The sequence below is a fragment of the Podarcis filfolensis genome (assembly GCF_964270895.1).
Source record: "Podarcis filfolensis genome assembly, chromosome: 8".
Lineage (NCBI taxonomy): Eukaryota > Metazoa > Chordata > Lepidosauria > Squamata > Lacertidae > Podarcis > Podarcis filfolensis.
Window position 1 is genome coordinate 80,545,600 of NC_139611.1, and position 13,664 is coordinate 80,559,263.

Sequence of the window (13,664 nt, forward strand, 5' to 3'; positions counted from 1 at the left end):
TGAATGACTTTGGTGGGACCATCTAACCCCAGAGCCTGTCAAATGGCAGAGAGGACTCCAGTTGCTGCTTCCCCTCTGTGAGGCAGAGAGGAACAATTTACAGTGAAGAAGCACCAGGCAGGGGAGAGTTTACCCTTTCCCCACCCACCGTTTTCCCCCCAAATGTGCTTTCCCTCCAACAGGGGCTCCCAGAAGCAATAATCATTCTGTGGATATGATGGAAGAGGCCAGGAAACTGCAGGGGCAAAACAGCAGGGAGAGGCGGGTTAAGCACACACACCCCTTGCTTCTTCTCCCCTGCAGATTGCACATTTATGGCGACCGGCATTTGTTGCAACCCAGAGTGGGTGCTTCCCCCAGCACTCTCTTGCGCACCCCAGAAATGATCTCTTTCAGCTTTTTCCTTCTGGAAGAAGGTACAGGGTTATAAAGACTAGGACCAGCCGCCTGAGAAACAGTTTCTATTCAAATGCGATTTTGGTTTTAAACGCAGTGTAAGGTAGTCTCTGTGGGAGTATATTGTATTTAATTATGGGGTATCAGAGTTTTTAGGGGGCTAACCAGGCTGGAATAGCAGGCTTGTTGGTTTCTGAATGTCTGGTGTAGATTTTCAATTTCGTTGTTCTGTATGGGACAAGGACAATAAAGATTATCGTATCGTATTGTAAAATCCAGGACGTGGGATCGTAGAATTGTAGAGTTGCAAGGGACCCTAAGAGTCATCAGGTCTACTCCCCTGCAATGCAAGGATAAATGTGCCCACAAGCAGTGCCAGGTTTACATATAAGCTAAACAAGCTATAACTTAGGGCCCCACGCTCAAGGGGGCCCCAAAAAAATTTAAAGGGGAAAAAAGCCTGGAAGTACATTTCCAAAATATAAGATAAAAAACAAATATAATAAAACCTACATTCAGCAGCAGTGTTTTGTGTTGTTGTAGGCTCCTATGATGTACCGTATTTTTCGCTCTGTAACACGCACCCGACCATAACACTCACGTAGTTTTTAGAGGAGGAAAATCCATAGGCATGCCACCCGTAGGTATTCCCTCCATAACACGCACAGACATTTCCCCTTACTTTCTAGGAGGAAAAAAGTGAGTGTTGTGGTGCAAAAAATACGGTAAGTCATGGGCCCCACTTGCTAGCCTGCTCCCTAATATATCACTGGTTTGCTCATTTCTATATATAGGGTGCCTGCATTCTGCATGTGCAAATGGCTTGAGATACCTATTAGGTCCATAAATTACCATATAGCATATATTCAACACCAAAAGCAGTGACAATTTGTTGTTGACAAAGGACAGCTGGACATATAAAGAGCCACATTACCTTCGGTAGCTCAGGGCCTCATCAAACCTAAATCCAGCCCTGTCCATGAGTTCCAAACATCATTGGCGGCCAGCTGATGCCAACTCTTTGACTCTCTGCCCAGGCCTCCTCCTCCGGCCACTGGATGCTTCATCGCCCCTTGCCAAGTCTCCCCCAGGGCAGCCCCCCTTCAGCAGCACCCTGGGACACCCTGGCAACTTCGCCGTTTCCTGAGGAGCAGCAGCTGAGCTGATTGTGGCTGAGACGGCAGCGGAAACGGGTAAGAGACATCGCCAGCAGATTAATCAACCAGAGACTGAAGTTGACTGACTGAGGAGGGAAGGTTAGGCCGACTGCATATGAATATCACAGGAGAATATGATTCCTGTGCTCTGAATCAAAGCTCCACCTAGTGAAGAGCAGAATGAAAAAGGACAGTGAGAGGAGAAAGGGGGAAGGGAGAAATCTGAAAGGCCCTCTCTGCTATCGGAGCAATGTCCATTGGTGGAAGGATGCAAGCTTCATAAGTTACACAGAGTCCTTCAGCAGAACCTGTTCCAACCAGCTATGGGTGGCCTTGGGTAAACATCCATCTTCTGGCTTCAGCTACCTCACAGGATCATTGTGCAGCAGCTGAAACGCACCCCCAAGCTGCTTGGAGGAGGGGGTGGGAGAGTCCCACTGCAGTTTTTCAGATATTTTTTAAAAATGCTTCCTTCGTTTGCCCCTCATCAACAACCCAGGAAGCTTGGTCAGGCTGAAAGAGAGTGACTTTGAGCTGCCAGAGGCAGGCAGGGTGCAACAAGGATCTCTACAGGGTGTGCCTGGTTTGTTCCCCCCCCCCCCCAGATTCTGTGCCCAGGGTCACGGGGGCCCCTCCTAGCCCCTTCACGCTACACCACTGAGATAGGGTATGTGGGTTTTATCCTCTCAACAACCCTGTGAGGTAGGTTGGGCTAAGAGATAGCCATTGGCCCGAGGTCACCAACTTAGCTTCATGACTGAGACCCCCAGGTAAAGGGCGGGATATTAATAATAATAATAATAATAATAATAATAATAATAATAATAATAATGGCTGCTTGGGGATTTGAACCCTGGTCTCCCAGGTCCTAGTCCAACACTCTAACCACTAAGCCACGCTGGCTCTCTAGGGTGCTCCTGGCCAGGCAGCGCCTCCTGTACCCGACTCCAAAGCTTCTGCCCTCTCCAGAGCCAACAGAAGCAGCCAGAAGGCTAGATGTCGCCTAACCCATTTTTGTGTTTGCACAGCTGATGCCATCTGCAACGCACAATCTGCTCCGCTGGAAGGTACTCCTGTCCCTCCGCCTCCGGCATCCCATCGCCAGCCTGGATTGCGTCCATTGGGGGCAGCAGCCACACAAGACTGAACTTTCCATCGCACTGGTTGTCACCCACTCTGCTGCTCCCTGTTTTTCCCAGGGGGAAAGACGGGTTTGCCCCTCTGCAACTCTTTGCCTCGCAACCTTGAACCTCACGGACTTCCCCCGCTAAGGACGAAGGACAGAGCCAAGTGGGTCCTCTGTATTTTTCAGCGACTTCTGGGTGCCTTTTCAGATAGGTACCGGTTTTCCCAGGAGAACAGCACAACCTGCGCAAACCACATCACACAGACAGCCACTCCTGCCAGCAGAAAGTCGCTCAGCACTCAAAGCATCTTTGCTGGGAAACAGCTATTTCCCGCTCCTGCTGATGCATCACAAGAACTTCCTCCTTTCCTTGTGAGAATGGCAGTGGTGCTCATGCCGCGGGCTCTGACTGGACAGTGTCCATGCCGTCATCACCATTTCCCATTCCTTGCCTAGCTGCCTCATTGTTTGGCAGGCTGCTGGTTTTTGTAAATTGCTCTGATGTCTTGTTTTTTCCTTTTGGGAGCAAACTCAGAAGGAAGGGTCCAATATATTTTTTTCCAGACCTTCTGAGGCCAGGGTTGAATCTGGCCTGTGTTACGAGAGTTAGTTTTGGTTAGCATTTCAGTCTAGCTGTGTGTGCATGATGCTTTTCTTGGTTGAATGGATGCTGTATTAGCCACATCCACAAGGTGGTGTCAACACTCAAGTGATAGAGGCAGCGAATACCACAACTTCAAGTTCGAACTTGTGTGTACACACACACACACACACACACACACATGTGCACTTCTAGGGCATTTCCAGACTACTGCTGCTTCCAAGTGGGGTTCATTCTCATGCCCGCAAATTCAGGTTGCACTTCTAAAGACGATTGGGCTGCTGTTTTGCAGCAGACCTGCTCCCCCCCAAAATCAGATTTTATTGCAATAAGGAAAATGATGGGGGAAATGTCCTTGTAAAGTATGAGATGACAATTGCTTGACCTGACGTTGTGCAAACTCCCCTCAAACCAATCAGAATGTATACTCGGTAAATATACATGTCATCTAACCTGCTTGCAAACCTTGTGCAAACAAATCAGGATGAAAGTGTAATAAACAGGTCGCCTGGAAGCGACCAGAGTCTCCTTTCAGATTTTTAAAGCTTGCATTGTTTATTATGGGTGCTGATGGATGCAGGGATTTGGGGCGAGACCAGGGATTTTCTTACTATTTTTATTTATAAGATAAAGGTATACATTACATGTGGGATGCTACTTTCTTAAAATGTCATAATGACAAGTCCAGGTTTGTTGTTGTTTAGTCGTGTCCGACTCTTCGTGACCCCCTGGACCAGAGCACGCCAGGCACTCCTGTCTTCCACTGCCTCCCGCAGTTTGGTCAAACTCATGCTGGTAGCTTCGAGAACACTGTCCAGCCATCTCGTCCTCTGTCATCCGCTTCTCCTTGTGTCATTTCCCAACATCAGGGTCTTTTCCAGGGAGTCTTCTCTTCTCATGAGGTGGCCAAAGTATTGGAGTCTCAGCTTCAGGATCTGTCCTTCCAGTGAGCACTCAGGGCTGATTTCCTTCAGAATGGATCGGTTTGATCTGCTTGCAGTCCATGGGACTCTCAAGAGTCTCCTCCAGCGCCATAATTCAAAAGCATCAATTCTTTGGCGATCAGCCTTCTTTATGGTCCAGCTCTCACTTCCATACATCACTACTGGGAAAACCATAGCTTTAACAAGTCCAGGTTACATTACCTTTAAATTTCAAATGCAGCGCTGGAAAGTGTCCAAGATTTAGGGTTTCTGCCATTTTAAAACTGAAGTCCCTGCTGTCCCTTTAGCCACACATGAAAAGGGATGTTTTCATGTGAAGCTCTGCCAGCGCCCACCCCACCTCAACACCACCCCGCCCCTGGCACTACCAACGAGGAAATACTTTGTCTGCGAAATTCCTCCATCCGAGGCTGCAGGATCTGAGCCTGTCAATGAAACCATGGCCCTGAGATGTGCCCAAAATATCGGGCAGGACATCCGAAGGAGGGGGGAAGCAAAGCAAAACGAAACACTGAAAGGGCAAGAACAACTAATTTCTTGCCAAAAAAAGAGAAAAAGAAAAGGGGCAATGCATTTTGCCTCATATTGCAATTTTTGCAAATGCTAGGAATATTTGCTAGGAAGAAAAAGGAAGCTGGGGACCTGGAGGTTACAGTTTGTTGGAGGGGGGATTCCACACACCCCCAATAGATGTTCTCCACTACCTTGACCCGAGTGGCAATTTGCTCCTCCGGCGAGACTATTGATCTCGCTTCCCCAGGGGGAAGGAAGAGGTGGCTCACTGGCTCCGGGTGGTTTGGTGAGATCAGCTCCTATTCCGGGAACTGTTGAGAGCACAGATCAATGCTCTGTGGTGGAATGAAGTGCTCAGGAGGCGAGCAGAACAGAATCTGTGCAAAAACAGAGGAGGCTCAGAAGAAGCCCCCCTCCTCTGGACCGCCGAGATGAGGTGCTATTATGAGAGGTGGCTTCATGGGGTGCAACTTGCTTTCCCCCCTCCCTTTCCTTGGGGGGAATAGCAGTTGCGATCCTGTCGGAGGCTCCTATTGGGCAGTGCCCATGCCATCACCACTCGGGGCTTCTTCACAGGGCCACGCTTAATAGCTCAGTGTGTGAGTGCTGTTGTTTTTTAGGGGGGTTGCCCTGGAGTTTTCCTCGGGGAAACCCTCTCTTTAGCGCTCAACTGGAGCAAACATCAATTTGGGGTTTTCCAAATTGTGGACACATGCACCCCCAATCTTCTGCTCCTCCACTGTAGCTCTGTGAGGGGTAAACCACATTTCCCAGGGGTTTTTTTTGGGGGGGAGCAGCAGCCAATAAGGTACAGTGGTACCTCGCAAGACGGAATTAATTCGTTCTGCGAGTTTTTTCGTCTTGCGAATTTTTCGTCTTGCGAAGCAGGGATTCAAAAACCTCAAAAAAGGCTACCACACCGCGTGCTATGAGTTGCTCCTCGAAGTCAAGTCGCAACTGCACCTCTTCAAGCAATGCACCCTGGGTATTAACGGTTTTAAGAAAAAGGAAACAAACTTGCAAGACGTCTTGCGAAGCAAGTCCATAGGGAAATTCGTCTTGCGAAGCAACTCAAAAAACGAGTTTTTCATCTTACGAGGCATTCGTCTTGCGAGGTACCACTGTATAGGACAGCTCTCTAGATCTCCTGTGCTTACCCTTTGTGGCCTAAGCAGAAATTATGCTAATGGCATGGATGTAATGTATATAGCAATCACTGAGCTTGTGGGGGGTAGGGGGAAGCAAGATCAGGATCCCAGTGACTGTGGAGGGGGAGTTAACCCTTTGCAACCCGCTGCCCTGATCCCAGCAAAAGCTACTGCCACCCATTCGGCTTCTTCTCCCCACCTGCCTCTGGCGTTTTACCTGTTAACTTAATTCCATTTCTGCCCCACCTCTCATCCCAGGAGCCCAAGGCAGCGTGTGTGGTCCTCCCCCTCATCTCTTGATGTTCTCCTCACAACAACCGTGTGAGGTAGGTCGAGCTGGAAGAGGCAGCAACTGGCCCAAGGCCGCCCAGCTGAATTTTGGGGCTGAGGATGTGGGATTTGAACCCAGGTCCGACACTCCTAACAGACTGGCACTGGAGGGAGAAGCCTTGATCACTACAGATCTGCCATTTTCCTCCATAACTCCTAACTCTGTTCTCCATCTGAGGGAAACTGGGCGGCGTGTGGGGGATTTAAATAGCTCCTGCCTCTTCTCCCCCATTCTGGCTCCTGCGATCTTATTTTCTTTCCATCCATCTCCCCCCCCCCCCCGGGCATCCTACACCCACCCCCCAGACGCCACTGCGCCAGCTGTAACCACGCTCCATTTCCCATCCAATTTCCCCTCAGCGAGAGCTGGAAGCAAACAAGAGGTGGGGAAGGACATTAGGGAGGGGTAGGCGATGGATAAATCATTGAGAGGCTTCCAAAATGGCCTCCTCCCCACACAACACAAACCGCACGGGCCTGGTGCGACTGACAGGACCAGGGAATGCATTTATCAGAAACGGGAGTCAAAATTCTACTGCCTGGGGTGAGATATGGGCTGCCACATCCCGCAGAATAAAATATGGCAAGGAACTCTGAGATAATATTGTTGGGCTATTGGGGGGGATTATCTCCTCCCCTCCCCTGAGGAAAGCAGCCATGGCTTCCGAGCCTATTATGAATCAGGCTAGTCTTGCTGCTGCTGCTCCCGCCATCCATAGGATTTGGTCCAGTTGGCAGGGAGAGAAGAGGCGGTTTCTACGGCAACAGATGAAGTGTCTTGTTCGGACAGTTGATTTCAAGGTTGGGATGGATGGGTGAGTGGGTGGGGGGTTGGGATTTGGGAGGGGGCAACATTGCCGGGAGGGATGCACCACAGAGGAGACTCAGTGAGGGGAAGAGATGGGGTCTGACAGAACTGGGGAGCTGCGGGGGGGGGGGGCAGGGAGTCAGCCATCCTAATATAGGGCACCGCCTGGGGCTGCTCAACGCTTCTCTCACAAGTTCCTAAGGGAACGTCGGTCCTCACCCAGGTCTCCTTGACGCCTCAGCCAGTGGACAACATCCCAGACTCCCCTTTCCTCCTGTAAGGTGGGGAGGGGGACCTGGACCCCCCCCAATGTCACTGAACTACATCTCCCATCATCGCATGTGGGTTGGGACTGTTGAGTCCAACTATGACTTGGTGGTTGGTGGCAGACGTTCCCCAGCCCTGATGTAAAGGAAGCTTTTTGTCGCAGGCCTGTGTTAAGAGCCTGGCCAGGGAACTGTATGTATACCCTCATCAATCATTCTGTTTCATCACTGAACGGGAAGCCTGGATCCAGTGGCGAAGATCCGGCTGCCTCTGCGTGCTTGCAACCTTGCACTGAACTTTGCTCGCCCAATCTCCTGGAAGACGCTTTGTCCCCCAAGTTCTGGGTCACGTGGTGGCTAAGCCCCCTGTTCAAACACCCCCAGGAGCCTGTCCCTCGTGGACATGCACACGAAACCCCTCTTTGTCTTTCTCTGCCGTCACACTCAGGCAGTCCCCTGAAAGGCCGGATACTCACCAGCCTTAATAGGGTTTTTCTGGCTCCCTTTGGCGGATGCTGATTTTCTCTGAGTCCATTAAATCGAGCCGGCTCATTAGCCACTCGCTGCAGCTCTTCCCCGCCTGCTGCTCTAACAATCGGAGCAGAGCGGCCCATGTCTCTCCTCTCCCCCCCCCCCATGCCTTTGCTTTTAAGGGGGCGATCGAAGCTCCTCACAAGTTTCCTCGCTTTCTACTCAACGCAGGAAATGAGCCAAATGAGGGAGAGGCGCTTAAGCACTCATTCCTGCAGCACGCAGCCTGGCTCACTTCCTCGAGCCAGCCAAAGCACCGTAGGCCAGGGACGGGGAGCCATTTTCAGCCGAAAAGGGTGGGGGGGGAGGAACCTTTGGCACAGGGTTGTGGGGACGCACATGGCAGTGTTGGGCAAAAGCAGGGAGAGCAACGGATGTCAAGTTCACCTTCGCACGGTTGGCGACTTTCTTCACACGCTGAAACATTCCTGTCTATTTTCCACCCAGGCAAGCGAGAGGCCTTATCGGAGCTGAAGAGCACATTCCAGGCTGGCAAACACTCAAGGAGGGTGCGGAGGAAGGAGGGCGGGTCAGATGGGGCACCTGCAGGAATTTGTCTAGCGAGCAGCAAGATGAAGCACTGAAAAGAGAGAGCCAGCTAGCCCCCCCCCTCTCTCTCAGATGAAGGAAGGAAGGAAGGAAGGAGCTGGGAATCTGGAGGTTAAGATTTATCCAGGACAACTGCTCCGGTGTGTCTGCACTGCTTTGGACCCCCAAAACAGGGGACAGGTGTGTCCTGGTGGGAGAGGGGGCTGGCTGAGAGGGAGCGTGGCCTGAGAGATTTCCAAAGAACAGAGAGAGAATGGAGTGGAGGGCTGCATTTCACACAAAAAAGGCACACACCAGACCCTCCAAGTATCCATCTTTTCCAGGGATAGACTCCCGGATGTCCAAAGTCCATTTTGGGGGCCTAATGTGGCCCAACGGTTGATTTAATCTGGCCCCCGTGGCAGTAGATGTGCTGGGGTAAAATCCTAAAAAAAGAAGCTCAACAACTTTGAATGTTCACTTCATCAAATTCGGCCCTCTTTGAAAAAAGAAAAAGGAGAGCGCAAAATATGGTCTGAAGCTCAACATCAAAAAAACTAAGATCATGGCCACTGGACCCACCATCTCCTGGCAAATAGAAGGGGAAGAAATGGAGGCTCCATGATCACTGCAGATGGTGACAGCGGTCACAAAATTAAAAGACGCCTGCTTCTTGGGAGAAAAGCAATGACAAACCTCAACAGCATCTTAAAAATCAGAGACATCACCTTGCCGACAAAGGTCCGTATAGTTAAAGCTATGGTTTTCCCAGTAGTGATGTATGGAACTGAGAGCTGGACCATATTGAAGGCTGATCGCCGAATAATTGATGCTTTTGAATTATGGCGCTGGAGGAGACTCTTGAGAGTCCCATGGACTGCAAGAAGATCAAACCTCTCCATTCTGAAGGAAATCAGCCCTGAGTGCTCACTGGAAGGACAGATCCTGAAGCTGAGGCTCCAATACTTTAGCCACCTCATGAGAAGAGAAGACTCCCTGGAAAAGACCCTGATGTTGGGAAAGATGGAGGGCACAAGGAGAAGGGGGCGACAGAGGACGAGATGGTTGGACAGTGTTCTCGAAGCTACCAGCATGAGTTTGACGAAACTGCGGGAGGCAGTGGAAGACAGGAGTGCCTGGCGTGCTCTGGTCCATGGGGTCACGAAGAATTGGACACGACTAAACAACTAAACAACAAGAAAAACATTGATATAAGTAACCATAAGTAACCATACAATCTTTAGGACATGAGAAGGCAGCCCTGTACTTGGAAGATTTTTAAAAAAATTTATGATGATGATGATGATGATGATATATTGGAAGCCACCCAGGGTGGCTGGGGCAACCCAGCCAGATGGGCAGGGTATAAAAATAAGGGCACTTGGAGGGTTGTAAATTCAGAACACAAACCCACTTTGAAAGGCCTTCATCTTGGGCTGTGTCACATCTGCTGCCCGCTGACTGCCACCGGTTTAGGGTCTGGCAGTGCTCAGAGCCCCGATGCTCTGCCACAAGTCCACGCAGCAAGTCTGGTCAAAGTTGCCTGTGGGGCAGCGCTTCCTGAATTTCACTTTGACAGAGCTGCATTAATAGCAGGCAGCGTCAATGGCTTCCAACCAGGGACACAGGTCTGTCTCCATCCCTTCGTGCTAATGAGCATCCCTGAGGCAGCTAGCTGGCTGTCTACCATTAGGAGCCAGAGAAGGGGCCTAGAGAGAAGGACCTTTGGTCTGACCCAGCCGGAGAGCTCTTTGCGTTGGGGTGAGGGGCTGACTAGCGCTCGCCGGGCGAGACCTCTCCCATATGCTCCTCTGGAGGTCAGGTTGATGCCCAAAGGGAAGAGGAGCTGCCAGATGTCGTCTTGCTCATCTCAGTTTTCACCTTGAACATCCCGGCTCCGTGCAGCACATAGAGAGGACATCCCTGCTCACAGAATACAGTGGTACCTCTGGTTGCGAACGGGATCCGTTCCAGAAGAAGAAGAAGAGTTTGGATTTGATATCCCGCTTTATCACTACCCGAAGGAGTCTCAAAGCGGCTAACACTCTCCTTTCCCTTCCTCCCCCACAACAAACACTCTGTGAGGTGAGTGAGGCTGAGAGACTTCAGAGAAGTGTGACTGGCCCAAGGTCACCCAGCAGCTGCAGGTGGAGGGGCAGGGAAGCGAACCCAGTTTCCCAGATTACGAGGCCACTGCTCTTAACCACTACACCACACTGGCTCCAGAGGCCCGTTCGCAACATGAAAAGAGTGCAACTCGCAGCGGCGCATCTGTGCACAAGCGGGTTGCGATTCGCCGCTTCTGCGCATGACATCATTTTGCGCTTCTGCACATGCGCGAGCGGCGAAACCTGGAAGTAACCCTTTCCGGTACTTCCAGGTCGCCGCAGGACATAACCTGAAAGAACATAACATGAAGCGGACGTAACATGAGGTATGACTGTACTCCAATGCCACTGCTGTCGTTCTAAGAGAACGAGGGAGGCGTTCGCAGAGAGGTTCGGCAGCTTCCCCCCCCCCCCTCAGAAAATATCACTGCGTTTGTGCCACATAAAAGAGGAATATATAGCACAAACCCAGCGCTCATTTCTATGTTATTTGCAAACGGGTCTTTTATTTTTCTTCTGGAAGGAAATAACATGAAAACGAGTGCCAAATTTGCGCCACTTTTGCGTTATATTTCCAAAAGTGGCTTTTACACCGCGTGAAAGTTCAAGTACGTTGCAGAAGTTAACAGTTAAGGAAATGTCGAGGAAATGGAATAAATGGTTGCGTGAAGGCCGCCTTGGGAGCGGGGTGCATTCAACCACCACGTCTCAAAAGACAACGCACATGCTTCTCCCATTTCTGCAGGCACCAGGCACCCGTGCTCAGGAGGAACATTTTTGTAGGGTGTACATACTTGGAGAATTCAATGCTGAGGCCCGAACAGCACCAGACCCTCCAAGTGTCCCTATTTTCCAGAGACGGTCCCGGATTTACAGAAGCCGTCCCGGTTTCTGATTTGATCCCGGAATGTCCTAAGGACGTCCCTATTTTCATTGGAGAAATGTTGGCGGGTAGGAGTTATGCGACCCCCGAGCCAAGGAGATAAGTCACCATACAACCTTCAGAAGGCGTCTGAAGGCAGCTGTGTATAGGGGGGGAAATGTGGTGTTTAATGTTTTATTATGTTTTTATAAATGTTGGAAGCCACCCAAGAGTGGCTGGGGCAACCCAGTCAGATGGGCAGGGTATAAGTAATAATAATAATAATAATAATAATAATAATAATAATAATAATAATAATTATTATTATTATTATTACCGTATTTTTCCCTCTATAACACGCAGATTTTTTCTCCTAAAAAGGAAGGGGAAATGTCTGTGCGTGTTATTGAGCGAATGTGTGGTCCCTGGAGCCAAATGGCAAAAAAAATCAGGCAAAAATCAAATCGCGCGTCTCGGAGAAGGGAAACCTGAAAAGAGGAAGTGGCTGCTTTCCTGCATTCTGCCTCAGGGTCTTACTGCCCACCCTCCTCTGTTTCCTTGCTGTGTTTGCTCAAACGGAACAAAGAGCAGGGAAAGCCCCTCCCCTCCAGGCAAGCAGAGGGGAAAGCAGAGTGTCGTCTCTGTGCTCCGGTGCTGCTGAAAACATGCAGGAGGGAGAGAGAGAGAGAGAGAGAGAGAGAGAGAGAGAGAGAGAGAGAGAGAGAGAGAGAGAGAGCTGGCTGGCTTGGGTGGGTAGGTGAGGGAAAACTTTTGCCTTCCTTTCCTCCCTCCCGTTATACCCATCTCCTGCATTCTTAGCCAGCTGCTTCTCTGCACACCCCTCTCGTGCTCCTTGTCCATTCTGTATTTTTCCTTCCTTCCCCACTTAAAATGTGGTTAAAAAGCATGGATCCACATGGATCCTCAGGATCTTTGCATTGGGTCACCCCAAATTCACCATCAGATCACATAGCATGTCCATGGCTACAGCCTGCCCCCCAAAAATCACACACGCACTGTTGCCTGGGGCTGCAATGGTGCAAAAATGTGGTTAAAAAGCATGGATCCACATGGATCCTCAGGATCTTTGCATTGGGTCACCCCAAATTCACCATCAGATCACATAGCATGCCCATGGCTACAGCCTGCCCCCCCCCAAATCACGCACCCACTGTTGCCTGGGGCTGCAATGGTGCAAAAACGTGGTTACAAAACATGGATCCTCAGGATCTTTGCATTGGGTCACCCCAAATTCACCATCAGAGCACATAGCATGTCCATGGCTACAGCCTGCCCCCCCAAAATCACACACCCACTGTTGCCTGGGGCTGCAATGGTGCAAAAACGTGGTTACAAAGCATGGATCCACAGGGATTCTCAGGATTTTTGCATTGGGTCACCCCAAATTCACCATCAGATCACATGTCTGTGGCCACAGCATGAAGCACAAAAATGATACATCCACTGTTTCATTCAGAATGTTTTTTCCCTTGTTTTCCTCCTCTAAAAACGATGTGCGTGTTATGGTCAGGTGCGTGTTATCGAGCGAAAAATACGGTATTATTATGGAATAGGAAGTGAGAGCTGCACCATAATTCTGTTCGCCAGAGAATGGATGCTTTTGAATTCTGGTGCTGGAGGAGACTCTTGAGAGTCCCATGGACTGCAAGAAGATCAAACCTCTCCATTCTGAAGGAAATCAGCCCTGAGTGCTCACTGGAAGGACAGATCCTGAAGCTGAGGCTCCGATACTTTGGCCACCTCATGAGAAGAGAAGGCTCCCTGGAAAAGACCCTGATGCTGGGAAAGATGGAGGGCACAAGGAGAAGGGACGACAGAGGACGAGATGGTTGGACAGTGTTCTCGAAGCTACCAGCATGACTTTGACCAAACTGCGGGAGGCAGTGGAAGACAGGAGTGCCTGGCGTGCTCTGGTACATGGGGTCACGAAGAGTCGGACACAACTAAACGATTAAACAACAACAATTTCTATTGGAGAAATGTTGGCAGGTATGCAGCACCATCGATACCCATAGCAAAAACCAAGAATGGAGCATACCCAGGAATCTGCCTAGACAGACCAGCAGTCAATCCAGCTCGGCATTGTAGGCACTGAGTGGCAGCAGCACTCCAGTAATTCCCCCCCCAGGCAATGGGGTTTATTGTGGGTGTTTGTGGCCGGGTACTTTCCACCCCTGGAGACTGACTGACTGGTTGTCAGATTCCTCCTTCTCCTCTGTCTCAGTGCTGCCCCCTGTAGGACTCAGCTGGGAGCGGGAGACCAAACGAGAGTCGGTTGCCCCTGCCTCACATTGGCTCTGGCGCCACCTGCTGTTGGGCTCCCCA

General features: G+C 50.4%; 1 protein-coding gene across 1 annotated transcript in view; it reads left to right on the top strand.

The window, feature by feature from the left end:
* Positions 1–3,814, top strand: part of CBLC (Cbl proto-oncogene C) — a 29,780-nt gene extending 25,966 nt beyond the window's left edge. Inside the window, exons 11-12 of the mRNA XM_083627444.1 lie at positions 1,434–1,589; positions 2,582–3,814. Of these exons, the coding sequence (XP_083483570.1) occupies positions 1,434–1,562 (129 nt within the window). The 3' untranslated portion in view covers positions 1,563–1,589; positions 2,582–3,814. The remainder of the gene's footprint in view (positions 1–1,433; positions 1,590–2,581) is intronic.
* Positions 3,815–13,664: the final 9,850 nt, after the last annotated feature.